At 42.8% G+C, this 25,148-nt stretch overlaps 1 protein-coding gene across 4 annotated transcripts in view; it reads right to left on the bottom strand.

Annotated features, from left to right (window-relative positions):
- Positions 1-25,148, bottom strand: part of ADCK1 (aarF domain containing kinase 1) — a 73,971-nt gene that overhangs the window by 8,105 nt on the left and 40,718 nt on the right. For all 4 annotated transcript variants that reach the window (XM_041472059.1, XM_041472058.1, XM_041472055.1 and 1 more), the window contains 3 exons: positions 14,567-14,725; positions 10,722-10,880; positions 7,364-7,480 (listed from right to left, as the gene is read on the bottom strand). In XM_041472059.1, coding sequence (XP_041327993.1) covers positions 7,364-7,480; positions 10,722-10,880; positions 14,567-14,725 — 435 coding nt within the window. The remainder of the gene's footprint in view (positions 1-7,363; positions 7,481-10,721; positions 10,881-14,566; positions 14,726-25,148) is intronic.

Here is a 25,148-nt window from a genome sequence, read left to right as displayed (position 1 = left end):
GTGATCTCACATAAGAGCTGAATAGCCCTTGCTGACAGTCCAAGGACATGCCAAATAGTGCTTTAAGCCCATCACGTAATTCATTCACAAAGCCTCTCAGGGACCCATAGACCAGAAGGAATGGACTCAGACTTTATGACTGATCACAGCATCAACCCTGACACTGGTGCACACACTGGGCTAACCACACTCAGCCCTCACTGTCTCAGCCGTTTGTTCTCCAAGGGCATGGAAAAACACAGAATTTTAGAAGATGAGGACTTGGGGACAAACTGGGGACCAACGTGATGCCTCATACCCATCGAGCACAAGTCCAGGCTGGGAGTTCTGCAAACCTATTGACTGGTCATGGCCAAAGGGGTTGTGCAATCTCCATCCTTAGATGTTTTACAGACCTGGCTGGCTAATACCCTGAGTATGCTGGTCTGACCTCATAACTGACCCTGCCTTAGAAGAAGATTTGATAGAAACCTTCCTGAGGTTCCCTTCCAAACCCAAATATCCTAGGATCCTACAGAAATGCCTCTCATCAGATTATCCATGCCACCCTCATTAACAGCATCTTATGATATGGCTGCAAGTTTCAGATGCAGAGATGGTCCCCCCTCCTGAGTCACCATCAGCAGAAAAATGACTAAGTAGATCCATGGTCATAACCTCTTACAGTCTGTAATGCAACACAAAAGCAGCTTGAGATCCATCTTCCCATCCTCCCATGAAAACAAGAGGGGTCATAGCTCTGCTCAGACTCACAGGCTGAGTCATGGGTAGAAGACAATGTTCTCTGCAAGATCCCCATCCTGTTGCTCTTCCTTGCTGTTCTTATATTTATCTATTCCTCAACATACAACCTTTAATATCTCCAGTATCTCAACTAAACTTTGACTTCCTTAAGACATACAAATGTATTTCTGTACTATTTCATACAGAAAGCATACAGAAGATATTTTACAGTGATTTATGATGCAAGCATATAAACAGTCTTCACTTTCAGAAAAAAATTTACCATGGAGCTGTGGTACACACTAAAGTATTTTCATATAATTTTGTCTATTGTCATACCTCTAAAATAGGTACAAAATAAATTAAGACAGAAAGCACTGTCAAATACTGTCAAATTCTAAACAAAATAGGAAGCTTTACGCTCTAGATCTTAAAGTGTAGTATGTGAATAGTGACCTATCATCATAATTCAGAAAAAGAGAGTTTACATTTCTTGAAAAAAAGTTTAGGAAAAAAATCCCATGCAACCTTTATATACATGAATTCTTCAGTACTATGCCTTGTCACTTCAGGCCCTTAATTCTACCCTTATTGAGAAGGCTACTGGATAAATAATAACTACAGAATTCACTCTGGAAGAACATGGCTAGGTGAAACGAGAAAACAGACTTATGAAAACCTCTGTTCAGGAGAAGGGAGGAATTCAGCACACATTTAGGCTACGTAAGACCTCAGGGTGAAGGTGCATCACAAATTAGAAAAAACGGTTGCAATGATTTACAGAAGCAAAGGCCACAGTTAACACACAGGCTTTTTCTTATGACACAGAGAGGTCATCAGTCCTTTCCCTGTTTATCATCCAACAAAACAAGGTTTTTATCATTACCGGTGTCCCCCAGCATTGTTCTGCTGCACACTAAAAAAACAATAATCTTGGAATTCTGCATTCACTTCCAGACACCTCGTTAACTCAAGAGATACAGACTACACAGAGGGAGTTCAGAGAAAGCAAATAAATGAGCAGGATGCAGGAGGCATTTACTTGGGATAAAGATTAAAAGAGCTGAAGATTCCTGAGTTGGCTAAGGAATGGCAGAGGAGGAACAGTCTACCAGTTAGGAGGTTTGAATAGCAAGGAAGCAGAAGCACCTGTAGTTCTGTATGTGCTACAAGAAATACAACCAGGCAAAAGCAGGTGTCCTCATGAATGGCATAATTTAGGCGTAACACATAAGAACAAAAACTATGCTGATCAGCAAGCAGAGCTTAGCTCGATATATCAGGACGACATCAGGCTCTGGGTCTTGCCAGAGGCATGTCCCTGCTTTTTGCTAGAAGGAGTGTTATTGCCTAGAAGAAGCTAAATTTGCCTGTCTGTGCTGCAGCAGAATATGATGACTACAGTCACTAAGTGAGCCTATGGTCTTTACCAGTCAACGCAAATACCAACCTGCCACTACCAAATTATGTGACATGACCATGACACCATGTCAGGCAAACCATGCATTTTCAGGCCAATGTTTTCATTTTGAAAAAAACAGACCTGAGGAATAAACAGATGGCTGACAACAATCAAACAATGGAGTGACAGATACATGTATAACAGCTGGACTTCAGAGCAACCTAAGCACATGAAGTGTGCTCAATCTGACTTCTCGCTTGACATTCCTCCTTTTTATTCCTTTCTACCACTTCAGTCCTCAAGGCCAAAAAGTGCTATTGCTACTCTGGTCCTCCGCTACAATGTCAGACCTCTCAGTTTGGTGTCATCAACAATCTCCTTGATACAGTTCTGTTTGTGTTGAGGTCATCACCAATTTGTTAAATGAAATCTGTTTGTAGATCAAATCTCATTGCTTCTATGAGTTTCTTACCTACTTTGCAATTTTCCTACTAATCCCCACTTTTTCTCGTTAATGGAGTCATATCCAGTGTACCAAATATTTTAACAAGTACACCTACTGCATTTCTGTCACCTAACTCAGAGGATCCCAAGCTGCAGTGCAGGTACCAGCAGTGATATATTTCTTCTTGTATATGTATACAGCCACAATATGTTGCTGCCATCAGTTTTGAAAGCCTAGACACCTGTCACCCTTGTCCCTCTATGCAACTCTCCTCTCAACCAATCAGCACACCCTCTGACAGAGCAATGTGACAACAACAAAACTCTAGAAAGTTCACCACAACTGAGCATCTTTAAAAACACCAATACACAAGAGTTAGCAAGAAACCTCTCAGAAAAGAAATAATGCATGCAAATTTGAGTTAATGAGTATTCCTACAGTAAAAAGCACATACATCATGCTCATGGGTAGCACGATATAATGCAATGTAACCAACCAGCTTGGGTTACCTGGGGAAAGTCACTGATACTTTCCTGGACTTGTGAGCAAGCTGGAGTGGTTCTGGCTCTATGCCTCTAACTGACATGAAGAAGAGAAAAAGCAAAGAAAAAAATACTGTGTCACAGTCCTGTAGAGATGATCTCACTGCCTGCCCCTGATAAGTCCTAGATGAAACTGCCTGATAGGGCATCATCCCTTTCCATCCCACCTCCATCTGTGACTGTCTCTTTAGATCAGAAGCAGATACTAGTCTCTGGCCTTAATTTGGCTGTAATATTTGCCAATTATTTTAAGAGATGGCGACACTAACTTCTATTGATCTCATTAAAAGTAAAGGTCGTTGTGCAGCTCATTTCTCAGGGCTCAATATTACCTCCTCCGGCCAAAATAATAGCATTGATTTTGGAACTTTAATCGAAGGTTAATTGGATTGAAGACTGTATTGGGTTTTTGCTTGCTTTCATTGTTGTTATTACAGCCATTGTCTAAGGTTTTGCTTAATCCTGCTAGGGCAATTCTAGCCAATTAAACTGTGTCAAATTAGCAAAGGGTGTGGATGGAGAATAGCCACAATTTGAAGCCTTCTCTGCCTCTGCTCTGAAATGGCTCTGATCCATAATAGATTAGGGTGGTCACACAAGAGATCTGATTTCACACTCTGTGATCCACTTGTGAGGATCAAAAGTGCTCTGTTTGGCAGTACTATTACTATGCAGTGATCTAGCATCACAGCAAGATGATGTCTGAACACACTTGAAGATACAGGAATAGTTTTTAGGACTCCTGGAGTGCACTCCCAGCATGCCCTGTATTCTCTGCTGGGGACTCAGGAAATTATTTTCATGCTCAATGCTCCATCTTCCATGGCAGTTAAGTGGGGAGAAATACTCTGATTTACCCACCAAGGGAAGTGAGGGACTAACTCGCCAAGTTTGCACAGATTCTCAAAAGGGCACAGCTAGAGAAGACTAGTCATTGGTTTTTTATCTCTGTCAGACCCTAAATGACCATGGAGATCATTTCCCTTTGTTTTAAATGAAGTTGTATTTCCTTGGATTTAATGCAAAGCATCTTGTTGAGACTTAAGCAATTGATTGGCATTGATGCTCAATACCAGCTTTCAGTAAGAAACAGGTCTGTGTGTAATTTAACTCTTTTACGTGGTGTCTGTGCACAGTTCAAAAGCTGAAAATACCAGGTCACTACTCCTGCTTATCAGTGCCTTGTGAATTTCACTAAGCTTCAGACAAGATGAAATGTAAGAGAATCTGCAAAGAAACCTCTCTCCAGACTAACTCAGTAAGTGCAAAGAGCAAGAATGGCCATTTTCCCTAGAAACAGTGTTCTTCTCTATGCTCTGCTTCATCTAACACTTGAGTGTTACAAGCACAAATACTTCAGACATGAGAGGTTTTCACTGCTGACAAAAGGATCCCACCCTGGGAAATCCCACTTAAATTTTAGCAGCTACACAGCTACAGCTCCTGACTCTTGGCAGAAGGGTAAATCCCACACTGGAAGCTTATTTCAAGTTGCAAAGCCATCAGCTACAGGAAGGTACTGGGCTCTTTATCGAGCTAAGAGATACTGTTTCAGTACAGAATCCATTTAGTAACAGAAAGAAGAAAAACACCACAGTAGGATGGAGTAACAGATGGCAATAATTGTGCACAGTAGCTCATCTTAAGTACCTTAGCTGTTTGCTTTCAATTCTCAGCAGGACAAAACACTTTTCTGACTTATGAATCAACCATGGCTCGTGACCAGGCTCTTAGCAAGCTGAAGTACGTGGTATCATTTCCTTTCCCTGACTCAAATCCAAATCAGGCTGATCTTGGGGACTCTTCACTTCGCTGCCTGAGCTGGCTGGTTAGTTTGAGGCTATAAAGCACATGCTATGAGCATATCTGGAAGATCCACAGGTCCTAGAGCCCGCTGATACAGCAGTTTCTGCAGAGACAGGCAGAGAATCCACAAAGAAGGACACGGAGAACCCATGTAGCAGACCAAAGATAATGTTACGGTTTTTATACAAATACAAATGAATCAGGTATAATCAGAATGGATACAAAAGAAACATTTGTGCCATTTGGGATCTTCTTTAAAAATCCATGCTCTAAGAAGCCTTGCTGCCCTTCCTTTCCTCCTGTATACAGTATGCTACAAATCCATTGAGAGCCCCTTGGTCTAATTTTTCTCTCTTCCCTGTTCTACCCACTTCTTCCAAATATACCTTCCCATCCAGGACTACAAATGTTATTGTGTTTTAAAACTGGAAGAGCCCCGTTTCCAGATGCCCCCTTCTTAGCCCTGCTATGTTCTAGTCTTCCCTTAAAATTCCTGCCAGCTCATTCTTGGTAACTCCCCTCTCCAAATTTCCTTTTCACTGTCAATATCCCAGTTGCATGTTCTTCTCAGCTACATTACAGTGTACAAGTACACTTGCACATGAATAAGTAACTGTTCCACAGGCAGATATTTCAATGTTTGCACTTGTCTTTAAAAATCAAAGCCTTCTCTGATTAAATGCCATTACAATCCAGCACTTGGACGGATCCAGAGAGATTAATGTGCTTTTGGGCAGCTTTAATGATAATCCTGCTACAGACGGTATTAAGTAAATGTCAGTAACCTGGTTTGAAGGGAGTTTTCACCTCAGGGATCCTTTCCATTTAGAGGAGAGAGGCTCAGCTTGCTTTTCAAGGCTGCATTGTCACAGAAAAGAAATCCTGCTTAGTGAAGACTGCTCTTCCTCCACCCCGTAAAACAAAATGGAGTAAAATGATAGAGGGACTGATAAAATAAATATATTCGGGTGATTTATAGGGAGCTAATGCATCTCTTGAAAGCCAAGATTGCTGCCATATTATAAACCAGGTCACAGTTTTGGAACCTGGGTTGCCACTCCCTCCTCATGTTCGTTTCAGGGTCTGCTGCCTTTTGCTCATCTCCCCACTATGCCATGCAGTTCTTTACCCAGGGCAACAACAGCAGCAGCCAACAGTTAACCTAGGCAATATTTGTCCCCATCTGCTGCACCTTGCCACAGGAGAAGTCTGGGGTGTGCACTGCCCCTATCTCATCTTACTGTGGCCATAATAACAAATCTCTTTTCCCATCACATGATTCTGACTAGCTCAGTATTCCCTCCTTTCTACCTTGCTTTGTTGGCAATCAGTAAAAGTTAATGATTAATTTCAGGCAGCAAGGAGAGAAAAGGAAGAAAGAAAATTCAGTCCTAGTCCTACCACTGAGCTCAGTAACATCCTCTACCTGACGGATGGCTGGAACTCTCTAAGGCTTATATTTTGCAGTAGTAGAAGTCTGTTGACAATTTTTTAAAAACTACTTCTTAGCTATTCTTTAGAGACTAGCTCAGACTCAGCAAAGTACGTGATTTCACTGCTGCATGGATGTATTGTGCCAAGTCGTCACAAAACAACCTTCCCAAAGGCATGGATAAACAAAAAAATTAGCAGAAATTTTCACCCTACATTGCTCCTATCACAAGCAAAAGCCTCTGCAAGTTAGATAAACTGAGATTAGCTGTTTCTCTACAACTGTGCTATCTCCAGCACTCTGAGAAAATTCAAAGAAAATCCAGGGAGCTACACACTATGCTAACTATCTCAATCTCAAAATGGATCTGCTGTCTGAGACCTATGAGGAAGCCCACCTCAAAATCGAAATGTAGATATTGCTCAAGAGCTCTTCCGTTAATTCATCAAAACAAGCCCTTCTGACTCTCAAGACCTGAGGAATATTCACTCTTCTATCTGAGCAGGTGGGCTAGATTTCACCTCTGCCTATAGCAAAACTATAGGATAAATTCACTCAAAGAAACAACTCTCACTTTGGACAGTTGACTTGTCCAGATGAATGGAGCTGACCACATTTTGCTACAGACAGAACTTTTCAAATCTCTCTTAATAACAAAGTCCATGAGATAAAAATAATCAGAAATTGAAGTTGCTCCTTTAGGGTAACAGGAACTTCCATCTTGGAACAAATCATGAGTGTCTTTAATGTAGGAGCATGGTCATCTTTTACTATGTTACCTTGAAGATCTTCCTAGCTCTGAAGCCTACACAAAAGTATTCCTCGAAAGGAATTATGTACTTTTCCAAAGAGCACAAGAACAGAGATCTCTCAGATTGATTGCTCTGTTCACATCTGTGTGTATTTATTCTCCTGTCCCATCCCATCCTGTCCTGTCAGCTTCCATTTTGCATCGAGGTCAAAATCAGTTTTGCATTGCTTAGCACGCAATTCAGAGACGGCTGAGAAGCTACCTCATTGACATTGATGCCATTCCTCTCCATATAGGCCCTGTCATTCACTTGTCCCCCTTCCATAAACTCCATGAGAAGGACACGCCTTGTGGAGAGCTCCCAGTAGATCCTGGGGACCTGAAACAGAAACAGATGGGTTAGGTCAGGCAACAGCTTGGGAAAGGAAGGAGAATATATCACACAAATCCCAGAAAAGGAGTAAAAATGGAAGCAGCTGAAGCGAGGACTTGGCTTTTTTGATAAGCACAAGGGAGGTAAGTCTATCCATCTGCCTCTTCCACAGGACAGCAGCAATGTGTAGAAGGATAATACACCAATTCAACTAAACTAGGATCTGATCTCATGCAACATTTCTGACCACACTCTACAGGATTCTGACCACCTCCCATTCCCAGTGATGTCTGAGATACCTTTCTTACCTGTTCTGCAGCTCCTCTAGCTGGGCTGTTTAACTAGTACCTATTGCAAGTTTCTGAAATCCACTCAGCTCCTTTAGACAGGAACTGCATCTTGTTTGCTATGCACAGGGTCCACTTATGCAGCTTTAAAAATTATAAGCCATCATCATAAATTGTATCTCCGCAGTGCCCCTTGGAACACGAATGTCTTTGAGCTGACAAACCCTGCATACTTAGGCCATCTGCAATCGAACTGGGAGAAAAATCGAGTGTCAAAAATAAGGGACTTGTCACAGAAACCCTGTGAGACCCCTAATTGTCTTATTGCCAACAACACAGTAATAGTGTAAAATGTCAAAGCAGTTTTCATTCAAGCTGTGGTAGATCAAGCTTAGTGAGGTACCAGCGAAGAGGTCTGGTGTCATCCAGTGAGGCAGTGACAAAAGTGTCACTCAGGCTGGCTCCCCATTTTCCAGCCTCCCTCTCCAGACAAATTTCTCCCATGCTGAAGTCCCTATTGTCAAGAACCATTTTGCTGAATTCTCTTTTGAAATTTCTAATGTTACTGTCCTCAGTCTGCCCAAATCTTCTTTTGCACATGGGTGAAGCCACATTTGTACATTTTAGCAAAGACATAAGGGAGCTCCACTCACTCTCATTACTACCCCCCCTTACTATGACAGACATAACAATTTTGGATCACACAAATAGTAAGCCAGCTGTGCAGTCCCCTCTCCTCACCCTCCTGACTCAGCCATGGACTCAGGACCAGCACCTCAGGGCAGGAAAGGAAGAGGTAAGAGGTGTTGTCCATCAGCTGACCAAAACCAGGGGATGACCAGCCAGGCCGCTGTAGCTCATCATAGCTCCTGAACAGGCAGGAACTTGTTCCTTTTAAAGCTTGTTGCTTTTAACTATTGACCATATCCCAGTCCCTTACAAACTAGCTGCTTCCCTCCTGTTCCTGTCCTAGAGAGACCACTTCTACTTCACCATGTGTGTGCTGCTTTAGATCAAAGTCTCCTTTGCTTAGCAATTTCAGTGTCCCTCAGTCCCATCATCCAACACCCCGGTACACTTTGCATGTGAACCTTGCTTAGACTTTGATGCCATAGATCCACTATGAGCAAGGGAGATTCAGACACTCACAGCCTTCCCAGCTTATCTGCATGCCCATTCTTTGCAGTTAGAATGGTGAGAAAGCCTGCTAACTCCAAAGCTAACAGTTCCCCATCCCATGTAGCTCACTGATCCCTTAGCTCACTTCCGATGACACTCAGTCTTGTCTCAGGATTTACATGGGCAAGTCAGTGAGCTTGTAAAGCGCTATTCATGCTGTTGGAGATGCCTCTCTCAATCACAGCCAAATTCTTCAGTGATTTTTTAAATTACTCACAGATGTTTGGCTCTAATGCTTGTGTGTGGAAATAATTTATCTCTGGCTTTAAAAGCTCAAACAGGTTCACAGCACAAAATCTACTTCTCAGCTTTCTAGCATGTTTAGGAAAATTTATGATACAGAAGCCCAATTCTTCTGCAGCTTTTAGGTGATGAACACGTCTCTGAATTGGCAGGTCAGACAGGAGGATCCATTATTTAGCCATCTCAAGTAATTTGTTATTGTTACACATATTGATATAATGATAGCTCCTTACCCCAGCAAGGAGGTGATTGGCCATCTCCATGGGGATTTACTTCACAGTATGCTACTTACAGCTGCAATGGACATACTCTCTAAGGTGCATCACTTCTGATAAGCACCCACTCACCAAAACCACTGGCCTCTGGCCTTCCATGGGGTGCCTTTTAGCTGTCCGTGTCTATGGGAAGGCCACTGCTGCCACCGGGCTCCAAAAGGACTTCTCCAAAGCTGGCATTAGGCAACATGGAATTACATCCCTTACATGGAAGGAGCAAGGAAAAATGGATATATCATCCTGTAAAGCCTAACTAAAACTCACCTTATTTCAGACCTCTGACATCTTGAGACTTCTGCATAAACAGGAGGGGACTAGCTCATTTAGAAGTGTGTATCCACAAAGGTCCACAGGATGTGTTTTTTGCTGCCTTTTTGTATGTGCCACGGGCAGAGTGACATCAGTGACTGCAACCATGGTGCTATGTCTGTTTCCAGAAAGCACACACTGGAGGCTTGAGTGTCTTGTATGTCAGCAAAAGATTTCTGAACGTGTGACTTTGAAGATGTGGCCTTATGTCTTTCCAAGACTGAGATGTGTACATGTCTGGTTGTACTTGAGACATTTATCAGTGACATAAGTATGCGGCAGGGGAGGTGGGCTAAAAGTATGAGTGGGGAAGACCACATATGAGTGCAATTTGGTTTCTGTATGAAGTACAGAATGCACTAGCCACATTCATACTAGAAGTATGAATGCACTAGCCACAGATGTGTATAAAGGACAAATGTCCAATTCTAGGGTGAGAAAGTGCTTTTTTGCAGTAGGAAGGACTCATGTGAATATGCTTCTTCTTGAGATACAAGATGTCCTCAATACTACTTGACATCATCAGTTTCAGTCTAGCTTTTCTCTTCTATGTCCATTTCCTGCCCTTAGTTGAGATAGCACCCAAGGAAAGGTACCACCAGATGGCTCAGTAAAGAATGGCAAATTCACAGTCTCTGAACAAGTCCAAAAACAAAATGAAATTCAGAAAGAAAACTTGGGAAAATGAGCAGCAGGCTCCAGAGACTGCTGGTCCCAAGTCACCACTCCTGACCCAACAGAGTGCATTCAGTAGGAAACAAACAAGGAGAAAGCAGGTCTCAGAGCATTTTCTGGTCTGTATTAGCAGAGCAGTCTAGGATGAACAACAAACACAGAGGGGCTGAACTCCATTTTCCCTCCTTATGGTTCCTCCACTTGGTGAATGAGGGGCATAAGACACAGAAAGGGAGACTATAAATGCACATACATTGAGAGAAATATGTGATTCCTCACCTTCAGGAAGTCAAAGTTTTTGAGCATATGAGCAACCTTCTCAGCATTTCTGCCTTCATTGAGGAAATCCAGCTCCAAGGGCAAATTCTTCTTTGCTTCTTCCACCAGCCACATGAACTCAAAATCTGGAAAAATCTGTTTCACAACTAGGAGGAGAACCTGAGAACAAGGAAACAGACAATCAGTTACATCCTGGCTCCAAAACCACACAGCTACACACAGTGCTGTTTTAATAGGATCATTCCATGTAACTTACAGATAAGAAAAACAAGTGCTTTTAGGGTTCCTATCACAACACAGTGTCATGCCTTGGTCACGTAACCCAAATTCTGGCCTACATTTCCACAGAGAAAGGCACATCTAGGAGTTAAATGATGGCACACACATCATTTGCTGCCTAGAAGTAACAGAACAAAGCTCTGGAGAAGAGAGCACAAGGCCAGATCTCACCAAGGGTGTTGTCCTGGAGCAATTATCTTCTGAGTCCTATAATTCTACAAGTCATTCTTTGGCTTCATTTGAACAGCTCTCAGATAATGTAGACAAGGAAGATCTAAAGTAAGACTTGTCACCTCTATGCTTCTTCTTCCATTGCTGAGCACAGAAAATCCTCTGGGCAGTTCAAAGAAGACAGTGGAGTTTGGATACAGAAAGTAGGCTACAGATCTTTAAATAACACTTCTGGTGGAGCTCAGAGGGCACGTTGCTCTTCAGCATCAAGCAAAGCCATTCTCAGAAGGCCGAGGAGGTATTTCCCAAGTATCATATATTCACCACATGGAATGCTCTTCTTCTTAAAGAGATTAGATATTCAGCAAGACAGCACCTTGAAAATCCCAGCCAAAAAGTTCCTTGAAACATTTGATTGAAGCAACATTTAAGGGGTGAGTGAATCAACATTACACAACTGGATGGCATAATCAAAGCTGCACAGCAGCCAAGTATACTTTCTGTTCATACAAAGGGACAGTTTCTCCAACAGAGCTGCAAATTTACACAAGCTGACAATTTGAACCACACCTTAAGGAAAATTTATTTTTGGCTGTTTTTAACTGAGTCATAAAACAAGTAAAAAACCATAAAAATAGAATGCACTTTGTTGTCTTTATTTCACCTGTTCTGCACATCCATCTGGAAACAGAGACAGGCTTTTAAGTGTGTGTTATTGCAGTTTCTCCTCCCCAGTCTCCACCACTGGGGTGGGAACTCCTGTGCTGCAGAAGGAACATTTAAAGTACATACAGAAAGCTGTTATCATTGAAATGTATGACAAAAATAAATTTATGAACCATCACTGCTCCTGCTCAGTTGTGTGACAACATTTGTTCTCCACCCCGTCTCAACTTCTCTTATCTAAATGTCAGTTGCAAACTCAATGTTCCTTTAAAAATGTAATCACCAGGTTCCAGACACTATTGAATTGTATTTTTTACGGTTATATCTAGAGACATAAATCCTTTCAAATTTATGTCACCCAAATGAAATGTAACCAGTGATCTTCATGAACATAAACTTCATAGGTTCTCCAAGATTATTTCATTGGTGCCTAACATGAGAAAATTCATGCATTTTTTTCACTTTCTTCAAGTGCTCTTTTCAATCAATTTGCCAACTTTACCATCACCAGGGACATCCTAACAACTATTTTGCCTATCCCTTGTCTGACACCTGTTTAACATATTGTCTTGAAATAATTATTGATATATAGAGAGCAGTGAGGTATCTCTCTCTGGGTTTATCAGATGCTGTACTGATTTTTAAAGAGTCAGCATTGATGCTATGAATCCTCAAGTGAATTTAGGAATTTTCCAGCTACATTTTCTTGTTCAGATTCTTTCCCATCAATCTCTAGATAAGACCATCTCCATCAATGTTTAAATCAACTTCTTTACCTAGCCGCAATGTCTGTCTGATTTTTAAAGGACCAGAACATTACCGCATGTGATGTGGCTTGCTATGCAGTCTACAAAAACAGTCCCACACAAGGACACAATGATGCACGTAAGCCAAGACTCCACAAGAGAGACCTTTTAAAAACAAAACTGCATGTGTCACCTTCTGAGCTACCTTTCCATACCTGTGTATATACAACACAAGAACAGTAAACCAGACTGTCTGTACAAGAAGGACAGTATTAAACTACCAAAAGAAAATACACTGGTTTATTTTCAAATTTCCCAGAAGGAAAAGTTTAAAGCCAGAAAAACACAGGAATCATTCTAAAATAATTTGTTTAAATGTCTCTTACCATTATAACCAGCAATCACAGCAACATGGTGTGAGGAGGTATGTTCCTGTGATACCCACTATTAGAAGTGCAAATGTCCCAATGTAAACACAGGTTTTGGGTCATTCACACAGAACCTTCTTATTGCACTGATCCCTTACTCTTTCATCACCTGCCCATTCTTAATCCTTGACTGCTCTTTGTCTGCCACCTTGTTTTGGGAGCGAGAGAAGGATGTCATAAGCCCTCCAGTGCTGTGCTGTGCACACGATGACTCACAGAAGCAAATTAATTGGGCAGACCACTGCATTGAGTCCTGGAGATGATCTGAATCAAACTCAAATTTACAGCTGGACCCAAAGCCAGTTCCAACAGTTCTGTGTTCTTGAACCAGCACTGAAACAGACCAATCCTATCTCATTGGGAGATCTCTAGGAGTTCAAATTAAATACTCAGCTGCAAACTTATGTGCCCTAGATGGAACCAGCTGTGCTTCTATGCAGACTAGCCAGGATTGCTCAAAGCAGGGTATTTTAATTGCCTAAAGAAGCTTCAGTTACACAGTGCTCTGAGAGGTTGCTGGCAGAATCTTTGATTTCTGATCTTCTGTGATGGAGAAATGTGTTACTGCATCAGCAATACCCTCCAAACACTCATCAGAACTCCTCAGCTTAAGCTTCCCCTCTTTAGTACCATGGACCTACCTGTCTGCCAATTAATGTGCACTTACTGTATGTACAGACATATATATATATATGCTTTATTAGGAGAGCAAAAAGCCTTAGTGTTACCACTTACAGACCTAATCCTTCCCCCCTCCTCCACCACAGCCCTGTCCATTTGATATTCTATACTATATCACTGGCATCTTTGTCAGTTGCAATGCAGTACAGTGCTGCAGTTTATTTCCATTTCCTCCTTTCCATGGCTAGACTTAGAAGTTTGTGAAAAGCTACAGCACTGCACTGGGAAGTAAGAGTGGTACCTACCATTCAGGAGAGGAACAGGAGCTAGGCACTGAAACTTTTTTCCTAGCTGAATCCCTAATTTGTTTATTTGCCCCTGTTAGGTGACCCTCTCTGTATTTTAGTGTTTTTGTTTCTACCATGAATCAGTTCAGCATTAAGGAGCTGATCAAGAAACAAAACTTAATCATAGCAACCTCAACCACTGTTGAACCCACACCAGAATTTGATTGAAAAACATGCTAATCATGAACAATGATTTTCCTTGACCACACAGGCCTGACTACAAGAGATCAGCTAATGGTCCCTGAGACCAGTTAATGGGCACACGGGCTGAAAAGAGACTTCAGGACTCACCCTCTATTTCTTAAGTCTTATATGGACTTACTATAATGTCATTCATCTTTACCTGTCTTCTCCTTCTGCCCTCCTTTCCTCTTACACTGCTGTTCAGTCTCTCCGTCCATACAATCACCAGCACTGCAATCCTCACAAATTTTCTGTATTAATCCTGTAAGACAGCACTGATCTCTGTGGAGGTTTCAAAGCCACAGGTTGGTGTTGTTATACCTGATTACACCATAGATGAACACGATCCCCATACACTTCAATGGCAATTATTCTCTAAGTTTGAAGTCAGCATGTAATTTTACCTCCATGAGCAATATATCCTTGGAGCTCTGAGCTTGGACCTTGGGGTGCTGGATTTTCACTGCCACGGTTCTCCCATCCTGCAGCACTGCTTTGTGTACCTGGGCTAGTGATGCTGCTCCCAAGGGAGTGTCCTCAAAACTCATAAAGAGCTCTTTTATCTGCCAAGAGAAGAGAAAGAGGCATCAGCATAGGGTAATAGAGGCCATGGTCAGGAAAGCCCTGCCCACAGGCCAGAGAGTTCATCTGCCAAAGCTGGGCAGACTCAGCCCTTTCATACTTCTGTCCCCGCTCTTAGCCTTGTCATTGTTTGGCCTCTGAGTGAAGCCTGCCAAACACACAAGTGCCCTGGAGATACTCTGCTTGTGGAAACCTGTGACAGAGTCCCAGCAGCACGTTTCATCTTGGATTTGTAGTGGCCAGGCAGTGTGTGAGAGACTTCTTCAGGCTGTCCTGAAAATGGCTTCAAGTGACTATGGTCAGCATCCTGGGTGCAGAAGCCAACAGCTGTTCCTTTACATGTGTTTCTTTTGCAGATAATTAATACCACCTACCATCACCCCTGAAACCTGACAGTATGTATTCCTGTGCATTGCAGCAGCAGCAGCAAGCTTACTTGGTGAAAACTAGCACGTGACTGGGGAGCAGTGGTTAAGGGCTGCATTCAGGGCAGGGGGACAAAAATTGCTGTTTCAACCATGACAACTTGGCCTGAAAACATGTTTAATGTGATGGACTTTGCCATACCTTCCATAAAAGTAACCAGTGCTCTCAGCTCAGAAAAAGCACCAATCAGGGACAGCAAAGCACTTGGCAAGCAGGACAGGAAATTATTAGAAGCTCTGCTTGAGAAATTCAGGACTGGACTAGAAGAAAAGTTGCAGATGAAGTAGATTTACCAGGAGCAGGTCCAGGAAGCAAATCCAAGGTAGACATGGGTGAGGGCAAAGGACCACCTCCCCTGCATAACACAACACCCTACTAAAGACCCTCTTGGCAGCACCAGGCAGCACAGGCTCTCCAAACACTACAGCTATGGTAGTATGATTTCAGCCTAGCTGATGAGCCAGGCCCCTCCACACAGTCAGTGAGCTCACAGGAAGGGCCAACACAGATATGTGGCTTCAGGCATAGCTCATGTAATGCTAGTTGAGGATTTTTGTGCTGCTCTGTAGGGCAAGGTGAATGTAAGCTCTGAGGTTTCCAGAAGTCAGCAAAGGGAACTGTCCTACACTTCTCGCAGGCTCAACTGATTTCAAGTGAGCAGTTGAGAAGCCTGTAATTTATGCAGTAACAAAAAAGAAAGAATGTCAGTCCATTTTTATAACCTGCTTTTTAAAAGGTAATTAAAGATGGGAGCGGCAGCAACCTAGCAATTAAATATGAATAAAGACCTTCCAAGCAAAGTCTTCATGCAAAGCCTTAAACGAATACACTTTTTGCTGAAAAGGAAGAAAAATACTACAAGGAGCAGCCTGTTCCCTCCTGCAGCTGCCAAGGAATGAGCCTCCTCCCACACCACCCTACCTCTTCTCTCCCAGCCCCTTCCACAGAAAACTATTGCTAGCAACAAACTGGAGCATTTGCAGTAATTAGGTACCAACACAGACTCAGCTGCCTCCAGTAATTCACTAGGAAGGTACATTTTATTTATTTAATTAATTCTCTTTGGTCCTGGCGGCAAAATCAATTAAGTAAAACAACTGCATTTAAAAACAACTAGTTATGTGGTTTTTAATTACAGCAGGTCCATAATTCAAACCTATTGACACTTGTGTCTCAAGAGAAAATGTTTTCAAGACACAGGGACTTTTACCTTTATGTGAAGTTTATGTATTGCCTGAAGAGAAGATCTGTTAAGGGTAAAGATTTAAGGTGGCCAAGAGTCTGCTGGGCTGTAAGAACCCATAAGGAAGAAAAAAAATGCAAACAGAGAACCTGCCACATGAGGTCGAGCTGGGATTTTCTTCAACTCTCTCACTACCCTACATCCTTGTATCAGAGGGATGTACCCTTTACAAAGTGGTTACTACTCCAACTGTCATAAGGATGGGTAACATCCCCCAAAGATTAAAACACAGAATTGGGAGTTCACTGACTTGAATCCAGTAAGATACATTTATAGTAAGATCATATATAAATTGGATAAAATTCCATCTGCTCTGGATTTCAAAACCTCTTAATTGCCTACACTGTCAGTCAAGCCATTTTCACGAGAACTGAATGCATGCAGGGGGAAAAAAAGGCTGCACATGTTCCCTCTGGCAGGAATAATATATACCTCATTATCTTGTGACTAAGTTTTCTAAAGAAACATAGTTGAAGAAAGCTGCATCTAAGAGTTATTTTGGATAGAATAGTTTCATTTAAAAACTTGCTACTTAGGACATGGAAGTCAGGTTAGCAGTCACGTTGGATAAAGCCAGCTCATTGGCCCTCCCATAATTCCAGGACAATTTTGTGCACATTCACAGGCTGCAGACAAGGATAGCAAGGCAAGGGACCGCAATAGGGCCAGAGAATTGATGGATACCCCAGGAGCAGAAGGGTAGAGCATGCACAGGGGGAGGGAGCAGATCACAGCCGAGCCATTACATGAGCAGGTGTGAGGATGAGATGAAACAGAAGCGCAATTATGGCTGGGCTCCAGGACCCCCCACTTAGCAAATGACCCTCGTTCATTATGGAATTGTCTTTTTTCAGCTCGCTGGAGGCAGCTAATGCCTCTGCTGCAGGCTGTGCATCCCAGACATACAAAATCAAGCTAGAGGCGGTGCGACATGGAAGCAGAGAAGAGGTGAGCCTGGTTCCCACACTGCCTGGCCAGGAGTGGGGCCCTTCCAAGGGAAGGCGGCTGCACCCATTCCATGCAAGCAGGGAGTTCTTGGAACAGGCTGCAGGCTCTTCCTGCTCACAAGCACCCTTTATTGTTAAAAAACTGTCACTCCCAGAATGGATAATTAGCAAGCAAAGGTCTGGGACAGTCTTGGAGCCCACCTGACTTCAGTCAAGTTTTTCCAGCCGGTCTCAAATGGCCTCAAACTCACTGTTACCATCTGTAATCCTGGCAGGAGATGAAACAGGCATAGTTTCCCGACAGGTTTAATAGGAACTTTAGGGCTGCTCTTTCAAAGGAACAGGACAGCCAGCTGCAGGTTTACAGCCATACAGGTGAGCGGTGTCCCTGCACACAGTGGTTTCCCTCGCTCCTTCTGCAAGCCAGGACCCCATCAAGCACATGCTCCACCAGCAAATTAATGTGTGCTGTACTTGACTTGCTGGAAACACAGCCCTGACTGTTTAATTCTGAAGAATGAAGCTCATTTAATTTTAAATATACATGACTGTTGGTATTACTATTCACACCTCAAGGAACTGATATAAAAGCTCTAACAGGATCTATCTACTTTGACACTTACTAGTATGTATTTGTGCTGAGGTTGCACCTAGAGACCACATTAAGTCCAGAGCGCCATAGTATGAGATGGACAGCCACCATGGGCCCTGCACAAACTCATGCTTTCCAGGAATTCCCAGCTACAGATGTAGATGTCAGCTACAGGCTTCCTCACATGCCAAAGTGCTTTCCCAAAGCACAGCTGCTCTTCCCCAGGTCTGTAGCACATACCACCTGATGCCACAATGCTGGACACCAGGATGCCTCAGTATTTTTTGCAAATCCCTTCCTTAAACACTTAGGAAGATACTGGAAATCAATTGGATTTAAGCTCCCAAATCCCGAGTCCTTTCTGAAGGTATTACCTTACATGACCTGCCTAGTATGTTCTGAGAAGTCCTTGACAGAGCTGGGATTTAACCCAGATATCCCAAGTTCCAGCCTGATATCTTAATCTCTAAACCATAAAAGTTAAATGTGCATGTCTTGCTAGCTAATTTCTTTTGAAATATATTGCCTCTTAATCCCAACCTTTTTATATCCATGTTTTGCAGCAAATGATGGAGTATTACTGCCTGGTTTCAACTTCCCCACTTCACAGAGAGGTATGTTCTCTTCCCTCTCCAGAAAGGCTGCTAGCACAGTACTCTGGAGCAGGAGCCTAAGTCATGGAGCCCTTCCCCAGCCCAACACTACAGAACATCGCTCTACATGAGATGTGGTGGCTCTGCTCTGCCACTGTGATGAATGTTGGCCGTGTGTCAGCAGTTTGTTGAGGACAAATTTAGGGAGCAGTGAGATGCAGGATCACTAACAGCAGAAGGCATCAGGACCTTTGGAATTCACTTTATCAACACTAGCATGCTACTGCTCTCAAATTGAAAGCCCTTCCTGGTTTAAGGAATGTGAACCTCATCCTAGGCTGGTCATCTTTTCAACAAGATACACATTAACAGCTCATGCTGCCAAGGACGCAGTGACCCCTGCAAGTCTGCAAGACCAGAGCTCTAAGTGTGAGAAAAATGTTACTTTGTTGTAGAGCAATATACTTCCCAGACAGTGAGGGGTTTTTTCCATCATCCCAGCCCCTCTACGAAAACAAAATGTCAGTGCTGCTCTGAGAATTATTAAGACAGCAAAAACTGAAAGATTAGATTTATCGCAGTAGACAGTGGATTATGAAGAATAATTCATCAAACATCAGAACAAAAAGCCCACAATTTATAGGCGGCTTTGTTGAGTCAGTGAAATCTGATTGGACTTCTCCCCACCTAATGAATGCCAAGCTTAATTGATGGTTCCTAAATTCATCTGTCAAGAACATGTATTTATTCATTCAGTATTTTTAATAATATTGTAGATATACACAGAACAGTGGTTTTGTTTTCAATGGATTCGCTGGTGTTCATATTACATTTACACATACGTGCACATATATAGAGAGGTATATGCTGCATCCAAATGAATGCAGATAAAGGCATGTGTGTGTTCTCATGCACTGAAACAATTACCTATGGCTTAGTACAGAAAACCCCTGCATCTTTCAGTGCACAGGATGGAAAAGTAAGGTGGTTCTTTTCAGGCGGAGATATGCAATAAGGCACCTGTCTAGAATTTGGAAAAGCTGAGGTCTAACATTGTTTCTCCTTGATATTCCATGTGATGCTGGGCCACACCACGTAACAGCACTCATGCTTCAATCAGCAGAATTAGGGCTCTCAACACAGCTAGAAATCTGCCCTTGTCTAATTTATAAGGACCAAAATTTTAGCTTTGCTTTTAAAAACTATCTGTATAATACATATACAACAGTTATTACACACAGCCACAAACATGCCAATGGTACACATTTGTTCCTGGCATGCCAATCACTGCGAACTTTGTTAATCACTGCTAACATTTCACAACAATAGCACAAAATCAGGGCTGTCCATCAGCCATCAGCATGTCTTCCAGAAAAAGGGCTGTGACTCAGGTGGGGTGTGAAATTCACTTTTTCCTGTTATTTCTACCTTGTACCACTTTGGACCTCTGCAGCCCACTACCTGCTCAGATCCTGAGAATCTTCTCTGGGAACCTACCAACAGCATTTCTCAGTTACAAAGGCATTAGTGTTACAGAAAATGAACTCTGCTAAAGGAAGAGTCCTTGATTCCCCTCAGCCAGAGACCAACATTCACTCATTCATTCATTGTTTGATACCTATGATCCTGACTACTTCCTGTTCTGCTCGCCTATGATGCTTTTTCTGTAGTCTCTTTTGACTAGACAAGCAGCAGAAAAGCCTACATGGAGCCACTCTTGTACTCATCACATCCATCCATTGAGCTGTGCAGCAATAGTATCAGTCTACTTGACTTGCTATAGTACCTTCAACTATTACAGAGCTATACCTTGAGGAGAAGCACCTTTTATTCCATCCCTGATGACTCCTGCATAATAGTCTGTGCTCAGACACACTCATGGTAGCATCATTTATTTTCCTGAGTAAGTCAGATCCTTAAGACAAGGCAGAACTGTCTGAGACTATCACTCATCCCAGATCGAAACCTGGATCTCAATGGTGACAGCTACAACAGGCAGTAAGAGCAATGAGCAGACAGAGCAGATGTATGTCTTCTGAGACCCCGTGTGTGAGGTGGACCTCATCTCCCATCTCTCTAAAAGGTGAGCCACTTATCCATGGCTCCCACAAATAAACAACATTCAGCCTAACAAAATCAAGGATTGTGATGGCCAGACTGGAACATAACTGGCTCAGGAACATTGTCCTCACTGGCACAAAGAGATAAATGTTTTTCACCAATTAAGCTACTGGATGTCCTGCTACCTTCCAGAGACACAGGATGCTAAAATTAACATATTAGCTCAGCACCCAGAGATGCTTTCAACAGCAGGGAGTTCTACAGGTTTTCCAGTAGCATTTCACCACAGCCCCTCCCATGCTTAGTTTCATTAGGCTGTTCTCTGTCCAGGTGCTGGTTTCACAAAGCACTCTGAAAGCAGAGAAACTGCACAATATACTTCTGATGTAAGGCAGATATCAAGCTAAACTGTAAGAAAGCAGAGTCCAAACATCATCTTTGGTAGCACAAGCATATAGATGAAACCAGAGAAAGGAAACAGCAAAGCTGGCATGTCTCCAAATAAGTTTCTAACCCATCCACATGTGTGTGTGAACATTATTCCTGGTCAAAGCAGTACAGATAGGTAGCTTTCCCTCATGTTTATAATCTCATACACAATATTACATTCCAAGAAATTCTATTTCTCAAAAATGTCCATTACCAAGGGAAAGGTTTTGCTGTTGGAAGCCACATCATAATTTTAAGCTGCAAATCCAGTTCACTTCCCTGTGGAGAAGAGGGAAGGTGGAAGAACCTTGCATGACTGAATCAACTACTTCCTCAGAATCCCCAAGTGATAACAAAGGGATTAACATTCCCTCTAACACCGGCATGGACATTGAGAAAATGCTTATTTTCTGTCCCCAGATGCAGTTAATTAGCACAACGACCTGTGACCTGTTCAGCATTCCACTTCTTTCCATCTCAGAATATAACATAACATCTTGTGCAGTTAGTCATGTTCCTGATACCCTAGACCATTTCTGCAGCCCAGCCTGTTTGTGACTAGCCTCCAACAGCAGCCAGTGCTTCCTTATCCTAATGGTCAAGCAAGAGTCCACCAACAACTACACTTGTGTGGAAAGCAAAGATGTAAAACTGCAGTCTCTCTACGTGCACAGTAAGCACGGTCACCGTGCACTCTATTTTGCATGACATAAGTGTCTTACAGCCTATGCAAAATGCACAGACCAAAGCAAAATAAAGCCAAGGTATGTATATATATATAATCCTGTTTGCTTTCCATTCCATCATGCTGAAAAAAAAAATAGTGACTTGGGAGACACTTATTCACTCCAACAGTGCAGGCTATGGGGCAGATGCTTCCCTGCTCTTCCCTTGCACATACAAACATCCTGTTCAATTTGCTCTTTTATCTTTCTCCCAACTGAGCGATGCTCATTAAATCCACTCTTTTCTCTCTTTTTGGGGAAATACTACTTCCTCTGTATCTCTCCTGTCTGTGAGGATGGAGCCATACTGGTCAGTTGTTCAGACAGACTGGAATCACAGTCCTTCAAAAGCACACAATGAAGCCACTCCCAGACACCTTTTGCATTTGAAGTGAAAGCATTCTTTCTCTTTCCTCCCCCTGCTAACAAAGGAGGGTCTCATTTGTTACACCAGTGCACAGTGGAAGCACAGCAGAAGACAACTCTGCTGTATTCCATCCGCCCAAAGGGATTCTTATTCCATGGCTGAGGTAGAGCAGTAGTGGCCCCTTTATAGTAAGAATTTCAAGGCTTTCTGTGTTCTTTGCAGCTCTTCAGCTCCCAAGCAATAGAGCTGAAAGTGCTAACATAGCAGGAATACTCCAGTAGCTCCTAAGGAAGGGAAAAGTCTCCTCAGCCTGCTGCTCTTTTAATTGCTCTCTTAGTATATCTGAGCAGCTGGCTTATCCTTTTCCCAGCTTTCTGGAAATGCTCCACAAAGCTCTGCTCACAACCTCTACCCCCACCACTGCATCTGGATAATAGCTCACATAAAATTCCCACTTCCTTTCTGCTGACTTGTAGTTCTGGCTCTGTACTCTACATCAGCCTGCTTCTAGCCAAACTACAATTTCAGCCTGTTTCTCAGTCATCTTCTTTCAGTCATATCTCTGTTCACATTCAACAAAGCTAAAGCACAGTTACCAATCTTCTCAGTCAAGCCATCCCTTCTATCTCCTTTCTCGTCACAACAGAGAATGTCAGTAACTTTCTGTCAAACATGCCTGCAGCCTTGACCTTATCATCAACAATGACCTCATTCTGAGGTCTGAATCCAGACATCAAGTGCTAATGCTCACAAATGACAGGTGAAAACAAGCCAATTGTCCCCCATCCCCTCAAAGTTCCAACTTCTCTTGAGCCACACATGAAGCAAGATATGTGGAGGTCCCCAACATACAGAACCCCTTGGCTGAATTCCCAAAGACATATTCCCAGATGACATATCACCCCTACAGCTGCCAGCAGCCTAGAGCAAAGACAAAAACATTTGTAAAGAATCATCACAGAACTGCTCTGGTTGAAAGAGACCTCAAAAGATGGCCTGGTTTAACTTTTCATGGGAAAGGAAGTCTTGAAAAAATCTCCAGTGATAAGGTCTCTTACCACATCCCTGGGGAAGTTGTTGCCATGACTGGTAGTTCTCAATGTAAAAAATTTCTTACCTGTACCAAGGTAGCACCTCACTCAAAATGCCACAGAGATGGGGCCAGTTGCCACATAAGCAAGAAGGTTAGATTTAAGAAAAAACCCAGAAGCAAATGAACTTCCAAGATCATTTTGACTCCAGATATTAACACATTCCTGCCATGTGTAAGAAAGGATCAAGGAGCTAGAACAAACAAGCTCCATGTTAGTCACAGCTAGGCAGGGGGAGGCTCAGAGAGCACTGCAGAAATGGCCCAAGGGCCCTGTCAACAGTAAGCCTACACAACAGCAGCACTCCTGTGAGAAATAACCAGCTGCCAGAGCCTGAGGATATATAGGACACACATCACCTGTGCCACCTTGAGAAACACACCTCACCTGTGCCTCTGATTCAGCTTTGAGAGCCTGAGGCCTTCAAGAAGCATATAAAATAAGCAGGGGGGTTGGGGGAATGTGTATCACACAGACTATAAAGAGTGATGAGAGTATGTTTGGAAGAGGTTGGGTACAAGGATTTGATCAGAAAGTGAAGCTGTGCCACGGCTTGAGCACAGAGTTAAAAAGGAGGCATGGAGCAGGGCATTTGTGTACACAGCTTGTATGAGGAATGGTAGGCAAAATCTATCCACAGAGAGGCAAATGAAGAATAGGATCAGGATGGTGTTTGTGTGTGTGGAGAGGCAGGGTATGCAGGAGGAGTGGAGGGTCCCTCCAGTGTGTGTGCAGGACTGTACTACATTTTGTTTCATTGTGTCATAGTTTGGGTTGGAAGGGACCTTAAACATCATCTAGTTCCAACCTCCCTGCCATAGGCAGGAGCACCTACCACTAAACCAGATTGCTCAAAGCCCCATCCAGCCTGGCTTTAAACGCTCCTAGGAATGGGGCAAACGTGATTTTTCTGTTCCAGTACCTCACCACTGTGGATGCAACAGACTGGTCAGAAAGTGAGAAAATGGGCTTCATTTTCTCACAGTGGACTTGTGAGACTTTTTTGGGAGTTGTAGAAATGATGGTAACTTGTTAGTATAAACAACCTGCAGATGGTGTTTTCCTACTCTGTTTTTCTGGTCTTCTCAAGGACTGTTTGTGAGAAAAATGTTTTTGTTTATCAGCCAATCACGGAGAATGTGTCAAATCTGACTATAAAAGAGAGGATTTTTGTACTAAAGTCTGCTTCTCCTGCAAACCAGCCTTCAAGTGAATTTGTGTCATTTCTGGGCTCAATGGTGACATACCACCACCACAGCAAAGTATTTTTTCCTAATATGTAACTAAACCTATTATCTTTCAGTTGGAAGTCATTCCCCCTTGTCCTATCACTACCACACCCTCATAAAAGTCCCTCTCCAGCTCTCTTGTAGGTCCCCTTTAGGTGCTGGAAGGTGCTATGATGTCTCCCCCAGTCCTTTTCCAGGCTGAACAACCTCAACTCGGTCATCCTGTGTTCACAGGAGAGGCGTTCCAGCCCTCTGATGATCTTCATCACCTGGGACAAAGAGCAGGAATGACAGAAGCAGCATTGGACAATCCAGCAGCCTGTAACCAGGGTGGACAGAGGCACAATACAATGATGACATGCAGAGGGCAAAGCCCAGTCCCAGACAGATTCTGCCCAGTTATATCCTTTCTCTGACTTTGGTTATAATTACATAGATACAAGCAAGCCTGAAGTCTGAAGCACAACACTGCCCCAGATTAACAGAACTGGGAAGTAGCAGTAGGGATCTGAGTAAACCTGGAAGTACACGCAGTCTGGCAGATGTGGGCAGCCATGCCTGAACTGAACTGGTATGAAGAAAGTTTAGAAGAATTATACTTAAAAGGTATAAAGCTCATAAGCCAGTTACTGGTGTTAACTGTGTCTTGATGGGTATTGAAACACCAGCACACATGGCAGACAAGTCGATATGAAAGACAC

The sequence above is a fragment of the Pyrgilauda ruficollis genome, unplaced genomic scaffold (assembly GCF_017590135.1).
Source record: "Pyrgilauda ruficollis isolate IOZ18807 unplaced genomic scaffold, ASM1759013v1 scaffold28, whole genome shotgun sequence".
In the NCBI taxonomy this organism is placed as follows: Eukaryota; Metazoa; Chordata; class Aves; order Passeriformes; family Passeridae; genus Pyrgilauda; species Pyrgilauda ruficollis.
The sequence above is the reverse complement of the archived record's forward strand: the minus strand, read 5'-3'. Positions and strand labels throughout refer to the sequence as shown.